The 10,818-nt window shown below is 34.5% G+C and overlaps 2 protein-coding genes across 2 annotated transcripts; one reads left to right on the top strand and one right to left on the bottom strand.

Annotated features, from left to right (window-relative positions):
• Positions 1-277: 277 nt before the first annotated feature.
• Positions 278-6,869, top strand: LOC139865680 (protein SHORTAGE IN CHIASMATA 1). The gene is made up of 7 exons (XM_071853758.1): positions 278-580; positions 1,890-1,976; positions 2,100-2,171; positions 2,628-3,902; positions 4,113-4,553; positions 4,652-6,073; positions 6,488-6,869. Exons 1-7 carry the CDS (start codon positions 299-301, stop codon positions 6,554-6,556), a joined length of 3,648 nt encoding a protein of 1,215 aa, XP_071709859.1. The 5' UTR covers positions 278-298; the 3' UTR covers positions 6,557-6,869.
• LOC139865679 (uncharacterized) lies at positions 6,850-10,497 on the bottom strand. The gene is made up of 8 exons (XM_071853757.1): positions 10,304-10,497; positions 9,998-10,198; positions 9,790-9,912; positions 9,615-9,652; positions 9,433-9,532; positions 7,921-9,345; positions 7,334-7,398; positions 6,850-7,223 (listed from the first exon to the last, which is right to left on the bottom strand). The coding sequence occupies exons 1-8, from the start codon at positions 10,376-10,378 to the stop codon at positions 7,031-7,033; spliced, it is 2,220 nt and encodes a 739-aa protein (XP_071709858.1). The 5' UTR covers positions 10,379-10,497; the 3' UTR covers positions 6,850-7,030.
• Positions 10,498-10,818: the final 321 nt, after the last annotated feature.

Genomic DNA, 10,818 nt, shown 5'->3' with positions numbered 1-10,818 from the left:
ATGTGAGTTAAACCTCATGATGTCTATCATCTTCAAGAAACTTAACACAACCGTGAATCCGTAAAAAAAAATGAAATGAGTATACCTCATTGCATATTATATTTTATTTTTACACATATTCTAAAAAAAAATTACTACCATCACCAAATGCATACGATTACGAAACTAAAAAATATCGAGACTTTACATAGGCGCCAAATCGGTTCGAAAACGTTCCGTTAAATCCCAAATTCCGTTAAATCCCAAACAAAACAAACATTCTAGCATCCTCCTCACAAACTGATTCACTCTCTCCACCATGAGAACTCGTTTCCTCAACGATTACTTCAACACCTCCGCCGCATCTCGATCGTTACAAACCCTAGAATTTCTCCGATTTCCACCACCTGAGTTTCCTTCAACTCATCCGTTCAACTTTGATAACATTACATGTTTCGATCAACTCGCTCCTCTTAACATCACTTATGAATTCGATCCGTTACCTGTAAACGAAGCTCTCAGCAAGTTCCTGGCCGATGTTATTCCGCAACACATCCACACAGATATCAATCAGCAAGATGCAAGTGAAGTAATATCAGAGGTAATGAGCTAGTAGCTTTCAGCTAATTTGATTTATCATCCGTTATACTTTTGCAATATATGTATGAATTAATTAATGTTAATGCGTATCTACTAGTGAAACATTTGTTATTTAGAAAGAAATATCAATTACTGTATTACGAACTATAGATCAGTTGCTATGAATTCTGGTACACCAGAAGCAGAATTTAGTTTGGCTAGTTTACTTATTTATAGTTATCATATTAATTAATTTAGTGATTAGTGACTGTATAGTATGTATGTGAGCTATGAGGTGATTAATTTAGTGATTATTTTATAGTTATCACAATCGCTACTACAGTTTGGTTACAGAATAAGTTCAACACTCTATTTCGGTTTCACAGTATGTGTTCGATTTTTTGGCTTCTAACAATGTTAATCAGCATCTATTAGTAAAACTATATTTATAGTTTATTATGATTTTATGATATGATATCTGGTATATCAGCATGTATATGTTCCAATTATGACCGAAGTTTAACTATTACGAAGATCATTAAGAATTTAATAATAGTTCCAATACAAGAAGGTTATAAGCCAATAGTATTGCTGTCTTATATCTATATATCTACTAGAATTATGAAGTGAAGAATGTATTGTTAGGTAAATGCAGGATTAGTGATCATGTGCTATCGTTTTTGTTATTTGACACTATTACAGAAGACGTACAATTGAAAATATGAAATAGGTTTAACATTGTTTTTTGGTGATTTCATAGTGCTATGTGTGACTGTTTATTTCAGTATAGGTGAAGTTGTGTGTTTGCATACGTCATATTTTCAGTAAGTGATTCAGTCAGTATCGTGTCAACATGTAAGTATTGACAAAGAGAAGTAAAAAATGGTTGTAGGTAATTGCAGGTTGACAAAAAAAAAAATATTATATAGATGACTAGTCTCTTATCTTGAATTTGTAATTCAAATTCTGGTAAATAAAGATTTGAAAATATCATTTGGATTTTGTAATATTATTATACTCTGTAAACAGAGTTCAACTCATTAAGTAACTAAATAGCCTGAATATAGTTACTGACATTGGCATCTAGTTCTCTAATCTTCTGTCGGTTTTGTATATACCTCAATGACTCCATCGTTGTATACTTGTAGTTTAGTGTACGCGCCTTTTATTTTACAATTTTAAGATGGGATTGAGTTGGAGGATCATCAATGTGCTGAAAAGTTAGAGAAACCGATTTTTTAATGGGATCATAAATTTCCTCATATCTCATTATTCCTTTCAATATTTTTATATATGGTTAGGCTTGTCACTTATGGTGTGTACTTATGCAGGAGAAAATCAATGACAATTTAGATGGTGCTGCTAACACCATTTTTGAAGTAATTGAATTTGAAACTCCAGGGCTTCATATTGGCTTGGTAATCAACTGTTGTCAAATCACATGTATTTATATATTTTTAATACTGGCTGCTTGAGGATGGAACTGGTCATGTACATGATGCGATATATTATTGTTATCAGCTTAAGTGTGTCACCTGCAGGAAAATTCTTGCTCTTTGCTTGAAGAGAAGATGCAATTATTCTTTGATTTCGCAGATGCCAATGTTTCTACGGTACCAAGTTTACATATTATCTACTGTTAGAATAAAGCAGCAGGACTTTAACATAATAACATTCGTATAAATTTGTATATGGATATGAGAATTTAGGTTTCAGAAACTTCTTTCAGCACCATAAAAGTATAGGTGTGGGAGAGACATATCATAACGTAAACATATTATACACTTAGAGCTCAGGTTACTTTGAATTATACAATCATCGTGGATATACAATCTTAAACGAAGCTTAAGAATTTTAATGACTTTCATTGGCACATATATTTATAAGATCAACGTATACCACTTTTTGAAATTCAGGTTTTATTTAACAGGTCGATGTAGTCCCCTTTCGATTCATTTATTGCATCATTAGTAGTCTAATGAACTGGATTTGGCACCTTATTAATTCTGACTTTCTTTGTCTGGTAACTTTAAGACCCCTTAATTGACGAAGTTTCACCTTTTCAACAGGAGCAGCTTGATTTTTCACTTGGGGTGAATCAACTAACAGATCTCAATAAATTGATTTTTGATGTTGAAGATTTAAATATAGAGGTCCAAGATGAGCCTGTGTCCGATATTCTTGAAGATGCTAGTTTGGTTAAGCGCCAAATATCTTCCAATCTTAGAACATTTCCTCTTTTTGAAGTAGACGAGACAAGTCTGGAAATTAACAGCTGTATACCTGAGATTAAACATGTGATATTTGAAAGTGATGAACCCGAACAATGGATGCAAAGAGATGAATCGGCATGTGATTCTAAGGAGCTTTTGCATTCCTTAGAATTTGATTTACTAGAACATCTTTTAGGCCGTCAAATTGAAATAGTGTTTCCAGAGTTTTCTCTAGAAGATGACATAGTTAATGTCATAGAGCACAAGTTGACCGAAAAAGTCTGTCTGATATCAAGTCCAGTTGAATTTGAACAACACGAATTCTTTGATGTAAACACCTCACATTTTTCTGAGGTGTTCTTTGTTACTGAACTCATAAATGAGGTTGAACACTGTGAACAGATGTTTGGTGACACAACAATAAGCACCTTCAATAGCTTAATTGTGGAACACGAACTTATTCTAAGAGACGACTCATTCAGATCACTGCCCGTTCCTATCATTTCCGATCATGTAAAAGTACTGTCGGTACAAGCGGCTGTTGAGGAAGTACTTCTGAAGGTGAAGCTACAGCCTTCTTTGACTTCAGATGACATATACTTGGACTGGCATTTGTTAGATGAAGACTTTTGTGGTGATAGTATCACTACAAAAAAAATCTTCGAGGATATAGACAGTTACCACATAAATACAGAAACGGATTTGTGTGATAACCGAATGATGGTTTTGGAGTTTATTATGTCAGATGCATGCTCATATGAGAAACCCACAAAAGAGAACACTGAGGTACTGAATATAGAAAAGAGTGGAGATTTGACGGATCCTGCGTGTCACGATGGAAATGCATCAACGACACTGAATGATCCAAGACACAAGATTGCAAATAGAGAAGATCATTTACTTGACGATAAGGTTAACAAGGCTCATCAGGATGTTAACTCAATGTTACAATTTGATGATCTTGACTTTTTCCTTCAACCCTTGGAGGCTACTGGTATTAAGAAGCAAAAAGCTGCTGATAAGAAAATTGAAACGGATTATGCTCTTCCCTTTGTTTCAGAAAACAGCCCAATCAAGGCACATGATAGCAGCCAAAAACAGCAGAAGAGATTCGGAAATGAGTTCCCTACAGTTAAGTTTTTTCCTTGCATTCAGCTCTCTTTTATGTTCATAATGGGTATGAAACTAATGTTTGTTTGGAGATCATTGTTTTTTATTTGTTCTTTATGGTTATATATAAATTTATCGTCTCATTTGAATTTATGCAAATAGGTTTGACTTATAAAGGTCATTGAGATTTAAACTGAAACTCTTTATTCTGTGACATTTATTTCATGTTAGAGAGGTGATTTTCAGTCCACTTCACTAGTAAATGAGAGCAGCGAGAGGTCCGGATCATTACATTCTACACATGATGTACCACAATTACGTGTGGTTATGGAGTCAAAGAGAGTCAATGCAAACACGCCTTCGTTGCCTGATGCCATCATAATTGTGAACACCCAAAATGTTGACAAAGAAATGATCATTTCAAGAAGAAGCACATACCAAAAGATCCTTGCATTAGAGAAAGAAGGCGTGCAGGTTGTTGAAAGGGATCTAAATCTGCCAGTTGATATAATACTTAGTCCCGCCATGTGTTTGGTGTTGTATGACATCAATAACATTAAAAGGAAGACAAGTTCTTCAGATCGCGTTTCTTCTTCTTTATCTTCATGTGTTGAAGAAATTGCAGCAAATGTTTTGACATCCCTCAGTTTTGCTTTCAGTTGCTGCATGCTGGCAAGTATCATATCAAACTCTCAAGTGTTTAATCTTTATTGTTCTATAATCATTTCAAGATTTTTTATTTATTTATTTAATTATTTATTTTATTGCAGATTTTTGAAGGAGAAGTTAGTTTCGTTACTGGTGTAATAGAATCATCAGATGAACTATATGTTGCTGCAGCAAGCCTAGGAGTAGACTTTCAGCTATTTTGTTCATATTCACCTGAGACAACCGACGAGTTAATATTGAACTGTATTGCACATGCTGCAAAGGAAACACGGGGCCTATTCCCAAAAATGCCTGAATCAGAAACTCTAGGTGAAGCGTTTCTTACCGCATTTCCTTCAATTAATCCACTCTCAGCTCACGCAATATTGTGTTCAGTCACAACACTTGCAGAGTTTTTTGAAATGTCTCATAAGCAAAGGGTTTTAGCTGTCCAAAAGTATCTTGTTACTGATGCAAGAATCGCATTATTTAGCACTTTGTGCAAATTAGGGGAGCGAGAAGATTCTAGATCAGGAACGACAGATTGCTGTTCGTCAGTGTCTTCCGGTCATGACTCGGGCAATCGTCGCGACCAAAAGAAAAGAAAGTACGTTGAGAGCCCCGAGACAAAACCCATTCCCATGGATGAATTGTTTCAGTTTGACCAAAATAATGATGTCAAATGGGATATTCCAAAAACTGTTGATTCACATAGTTTTTGGAATCTGGAAAATGAAGAAATATCTTACGATATTGTAAAGTCTAATAAAGCTTTCGATGAAATCTATTTTGGTCAAAGTCAAAGATCTGATCCCCACATGATGGTGAATTGTTCTAATTTTACCGAGACATCATTTGGTCAAAGCAAGAAAATGCATATGCCGATAGTTGACAAGTTAGTTATCCAAACTAAAGATTCTAAGGGTCTGCCCAGAGGGTATAAAGGGGAGGTTATTGACATCGATGATGTGGCTGGTCAGGACTTCTCTTTTGTCAACCCAAAAAAACTATCTTCTGGTTGGTGCAGTCTACCTAGTTTTCCTACGGCTGCTGAGATTAACTCAGATTTTAATTCCTGGATTCCAACAAAAGATAACGGAAATAGTTCACGAGAAGTAACTCCGTTAAATTCACATACATACGTAACACCTTTAGAGGAGTGTTCAGTAGTAAACTCTCCAGTTCCATCTTATGGTAGGACACCTCTAACAAAAGCCATTTACTCTGCTCAACCACCAAAAGGATCACCTTGGACTATAGATTTTCTTAACAGAATGAAAGAAAAAAGCAGGATGCGTCAGCAATCGATGCCAAACATATCATCTGCACCTTGTTTTGGTTACAGAGAGAATTCATCCAAGTTTAGAAAGCGAAAAAGTCCATCTATACTCGACTTCTACAGGTACAAAAGGAGCAACACAGAGCAAAGCATGGAACACAAAGGGAAAAATGTTCCTACACAACCTTCACAATCATCAAAAGCTACAAAATCATTGCCTTTCCCATTACAATCATGGACTCCAATTGATAAGAGAGCAAAACGGGTGCGTTTTTAATACTTCTAATCTAATGCATAATATGCGGATGTAGTTTATCTGTTTATATATCTTATAAGGTGGAAAACTTGTTAGTTCGGATTGATAGAATGTCAAAACAGTTCGGGTCAAACTGGTCATTTTGGGTATAGTTGGCAACAAGTGAGGTTGATCGAAACACTTTGCGCCTTTTTCTTTTTTGTTTAGCTAATTATTTTCACAATAGTTAGTGTTTTGAATATAATCCCAACGTTTATATTAGTTTATTATTATTGGTCTACAATATGAGGTTTCTGTGCTAAAAAATAACACTTTTAATGGCTTTTGACATGTTTGGCCAATTTGACGCGATAGCATGTAAGCAATCTGTGTTAAGTTGGTACCTCCTCTTACTTCATACATCATTTTTATACTTTGAGACAGAAGCTAACTTTTACCAGCAATGGAGGCAAGGGTCAAAGCAAGCTGACTTGGAGCGACAAGACATATTAAATTTGGCAAGGAAGATTATTATACTGAGTGCATTGAGGATGAAGGACAGGTAAAACTGTTTCAGCATGGTTAATAATCAGTCATTTAAATAGGTTGTTTTATAGTTTAATAAGTTTTTAGCTGTAAGATTTCAGTATTTTCCTTGATTTCTTTCCTTAGTTTTTATACTTAATCATAGACGAAAGTATTGGTGGTTATATATTAACTGTTTACTGCCGTGAACTGAGATTGCGATTTTATGTACATGCTGCACAATCTTTTCGTTGATAAATAGTAAAACAGAAGCACTAAGAAAGAGTACAAGACTATGTAAAAGAGAATCACAAAAATAATCTGTGTATTAAGTTTGTTATTTGCACATGCTGTGTGATATAAAATCGAAACACAAAATGTATCTCCTTGTTCTGTTCATAACTGGAATTACCTCACAGTATGTTATAGTTTTATGCATGGTGCCCATCTACATTAGTGTTATTACTTTTTACCATTCCGCAGATTACGCAATTCCATTACCAGTTGTTGTCTTTCACCTTCCACCTCAGCAAATCTAAGACTTACTTCTAGATATTTTTCTTGCATCTCTTTCAGCTCACTTTCCATATGTTTATTCTTTTCATCTAATGATGACATTTCACTTAATAAATTGCTGAGCTTCTGTTCATTATTGCTGGAAAACGCAAAAGAGCAAAAGTCAGTCAGTTAAGCAGACACTATAACTGAGACCAGAATCAAGTGAAAGGAAAATTTGAAATTGTGTTCAGTAACTTATATGTGTACCTTTTTGCTGATTTCGAAATAGATCTGCTTTCATTATGCTTGCTAGTGGTGCCTTCTTTACTCGCCTGCAGATCGAAGATTAATAATCATGGGGTGAGCTGCTAGACTATTTATTATGTTATTCAATCAGACATAAGAACTTAGTTAGCGAGAAAGTTAAATTAAGCAATATGATTTCATTTAATGGACAAAGTAACTACAATTATGCTGCCATAACAAGGAACAAACAGAACTACAGAAGTATATTTTGGTTGTAAGGAACTTTGAAATTATGTAGCTACTGTAAGAAATGAGATGGAAATACATCTGTTTCTTGCATACAGTTGTATACATGATAAATTGAGAGAAAAAAGTGAGTTTCAAGTACATTTAACATAACCTGTACAGATTATATTGTAGAATTTTAGCATAATCATATACACCTTACTTCATGTATACATGAAAACAAGAATATAATGCCTTGATGAATACATGATGGGTGAGTAATTGTTCAACTGCTTGCACTTGTTTGTTTTTATGTGTATGCAATTTTAATATGATTGTATATGTATTAACTGCGTATCTGAAAACCGAAATTGGATGTTTACCTTAAGCGAGCTCAGATGTTTTTGCTGATCCATAGTTTTGATCTCTAATCTAGAAACCTCTTTAGTTAGATTGACCTTCTCTGACTCGATCACCAAAAACCTTTGCTGCAATCCATTATGATCACCTCTTAACTTTTTCAGTTCTGATTGCAATGTTCTAATTATAACATTCTTTTCACTCATCAAACTTGTCCAACTTGTTGATTCCTTCTGTAACTTTTCCATTTCCTTCTTTAATGAATCATATTCTGTCACCAATATCGCTTTCTCTCTAATCGATTCTTCCAATTCACTTTTATCTTCTCCCTGTTTTATACAAGTTTCAAGCTCCAATGACATTTGCCTAATTTGTTTATCTTGCTCATCAATTTGTTCACATAACTTCTGTACTTCCTGGTTATGTGTATCTTTCATCAACAAAAGGTCCCGACGAGACTTCTCAAGTTCTACTCGAAGGTTCTCGAAATCCGCATTGTTGGTCAACTTTGACTTTCTCAGTGCCTCTTCTGCTTGTACAACTCTTTCTTCCTGCTCTATTTTAGCTTTCATCAAATCTGCCACATCATCTTCAAAATCATGCCCTTGCTTCTCTAATTCTTTTTCTAAGCTCTTAATATGTGTTTCAAGATCACTAATCGTATCAAAAGATTGTGCGAGTTCCAACGCTTGACTCGTGAATTTTTCCTCTAATCTCTTCAATAGAACTTCATATTCTTTAACTTTCGCTAACGAATTTGAATATTCGTTTTGCATCTTCATCTTTTCTCTCTGAGTCTCCTCCAACTTAAACGACATATCATCGTTTTCCTGCAGTAAAAACTTGTAATCAACCGAAATTTCCTCCATATGAATCTTCAACTCCTCTTTTTCTTTCCTTTCGAGCTCTATTTCAGCATAAAGTTCCTCAATTGCTTCATCACGCATCTGCCTTTCTTTCACCTTTTCAGTAAGATTAAATATTTCTTCATCTTTTTCGCCCAACGTTCTATCAAGATCTTTCAATTGCAAAACCAGTTTCGTGTTCGACTCTTCCGTTTTCCGTATATTCAACGTGAGCGATTTTAGTCGATCACATTCTGTTTCAAGATCTTCTTTCTCCTCCATTAGTTCATCAACTTTCTTCGATAGATCCTGTCCTCTTTTATTCTCTTTTAATATCTGCTTACGAAGAGAATCTAATTCCAGTTCCGATAACTCAGCTTGCCTTTCCAACCTGGAAACGTCACTTTTTAACTTTTCTACTGTATTCTTTGATGCTTCAGTATGCTTATTATGTCCCTGATTCTGGTAATTTTGGTCCGGGCTGTTTAATATATCAGTCATACTCCTGTCTGAAAGCGAACCCGATGACCAATCGGGGCTTAATTTTCGTCCATCTCCTTTCTTATCCACAGGTTTCAAGTTTTTTTTAACAGCTGCATGATCCTGATTAACAAATTAAAATAAGCTTTAGTTAATTTATATTATATCACATTTTGCATTCTGCATTAAAAGGAATTGAATGTATCATACTTCTGCAAAATCAAGCATGTTTGCGTTCTCGCTACAATCACTTGCTTGATTCTTTGATCTGACTGAATCAGACTTCAAAGACTCATCCTCTTCATACTCCCTGAAACACCCCCAATATTCACAAATTAAGCATCAACGTTATAATTAACGATTACTAGATCAATTCGTTACACTTTACATACCTCTGTTCATCTGTCCTTTTCATCTTTTGAATATAAACCTGTCACACATTCTAATTGTTAGTAAATTCAATCAATGTTTTCCTATACATTCCATTTTCAAGATTATATCAACAATTTCAATTATCTAATAATATGTTTTTACCTAAACAGATAATTAGATATATAAACAACTTACATGTAGAATTGCACCAGAATCTGAAGTTGTGAGTGGGAGTGAAAGGTTAAAAGGCTCAGTTGTCTCTGCAAAACTTGCAAAATCAACTCCAACCTCTCCTACATAACCCGATTTCGACGATCCCTGTGTTAATTCAAAAACCCACAAACACATTACAAAACTACCACAATCATCACTGTAAATAACAAAAGTTTAACTAATTTCTTACCGATTGCACATTGAAGTAGTAAATCTTTTCTTTATATTTCTCTGTTTTTTGATTTCTAACCAATTTAACCATCTCATACATAGGATCTTCCCATGTACACGTGCCATCCACAACCGGAACCCTCTCTGATTTCGCTACTGGCTTCCCAATTTCACCTGGAATCAATGATACCATTAACCCCTTTCCTTTCACCTTTGGCACCTGCAATCAACACACCAAAAAGGCAACTTTTTTTAGCATTGCCTCATCAAATTGAAATATAAAGTTTTGATTTTTATGTGTATATATGCGAATATAATATAATACCTGTGTTGCTTGAAACTGTAGTTGAAACATTACTTTGATCTTGTTGTTTTGGCCCCATTTTCCGGATTTGAACATTTTTGCTTAGGTCAGTCGGATCACAATGCTTCTGCTTCTGGTTCAGTTACTTTGAATTTGTCTGTTGTTCTTACATTAGGATTAGGATCCACATTTTAGAGATGGGTTGTCGCCATGTATTCTTGATACATAGCTGTCATAGGTGAAGAATTAAATGCAAAGGGTAAGAAGGCATTTTCTTTATTAGAAAGTAAAAATTAAAAAGTTAGTAATGAATAAATTGATACTTGACTCCAAATGACACAATTTAAAAAGGGGTCTACTTTATTTAGACAGCAAGGTAGGTAGCCATATTAGAATATTATTTGCATCATGTTAAAGTAACGTTTTCACATCCACAAAAACCAATACCTAGTTTCTAAAACTTGACTTTTTTGATCAAACTTTTGAAAATTGCCATATGGGTTAATTAGGAAGTTATTGTAGGATTTAAGGAGGTG

The sequence above is a fragment of the Rutidosis leptorrhynchoides genome, chromosome 9, assembly GCF_046630445.1.
Source record: "Rutidosis leptorrhynchoides isolate AG116_Rl617_1_P2 chromosome 9, CSIRO_AGI_Rlap_v1, whole genome shotgun sequence".
Classification (NCBI taxonomy): Eukaryota; Viridiplantae; Streptophyta; class Magnoliopsida; order Asterales; family Asteraceae; genus Rutidosis; species Rutidosis leptorrhynchoides.
The sequence above is the reverse complement of the archived record's forward strand: the minus strand, read 5'-3'. Positions and strand labels throughout refer to the sequence as shown.

What these genes read in the sequence shown, in the direction of transcription:
- LOC139865680 (XM_071853758.1), top strand. Translation starts at nt 299, where the DNA reads ATGAGAACTCGTTTCCTCAACGATTACTTCAACACCTCCGCCGCATCT. An exon ending in TCGGAAATGAGTTCCCTACA is followed by an intron (nt 3,903 to 4,112) that starts GTTAAGTTTTTT and finishes ATTTCATGTTAG; the next exon opens with AGAGGTGATTTTCAGTCCAC. An exon ending in CTTTCAGTTGCTGCATGCTG is followed by an intron (nt 4,554 to 4,651) that starts GCAAGTATCATA and finishes ATTTTATTGCAG; the next exon opens with ATTTTTGAAGGAGAAGTTAG.
- LOC139865679 (XM_071853757.1), bottom strand. Translation starts at nt 10,378, where the DNA reads ATGTTCAAATCCGGAAAATGGGGCCAAAACAACAAGATCAAAGTAATG. An exon ending in ACTACTTCAATGTGCAATCG is followed by an intron (nt 9,913 to 9,997) that starts GTAAGAAATTAG and finishes GAATTAACACAG; the next exon opens with GGATCGTCGAAATCGGGTTA. An exon ending in ATTCTGGTGCAATTCTACAT is followed by an intron (nt 9,653 to 9,789) that starts GTAAGTTGTTTA and finishes AATGTGTGACAG; the next exon opens with GTTTATATTCAAAAGATGAA.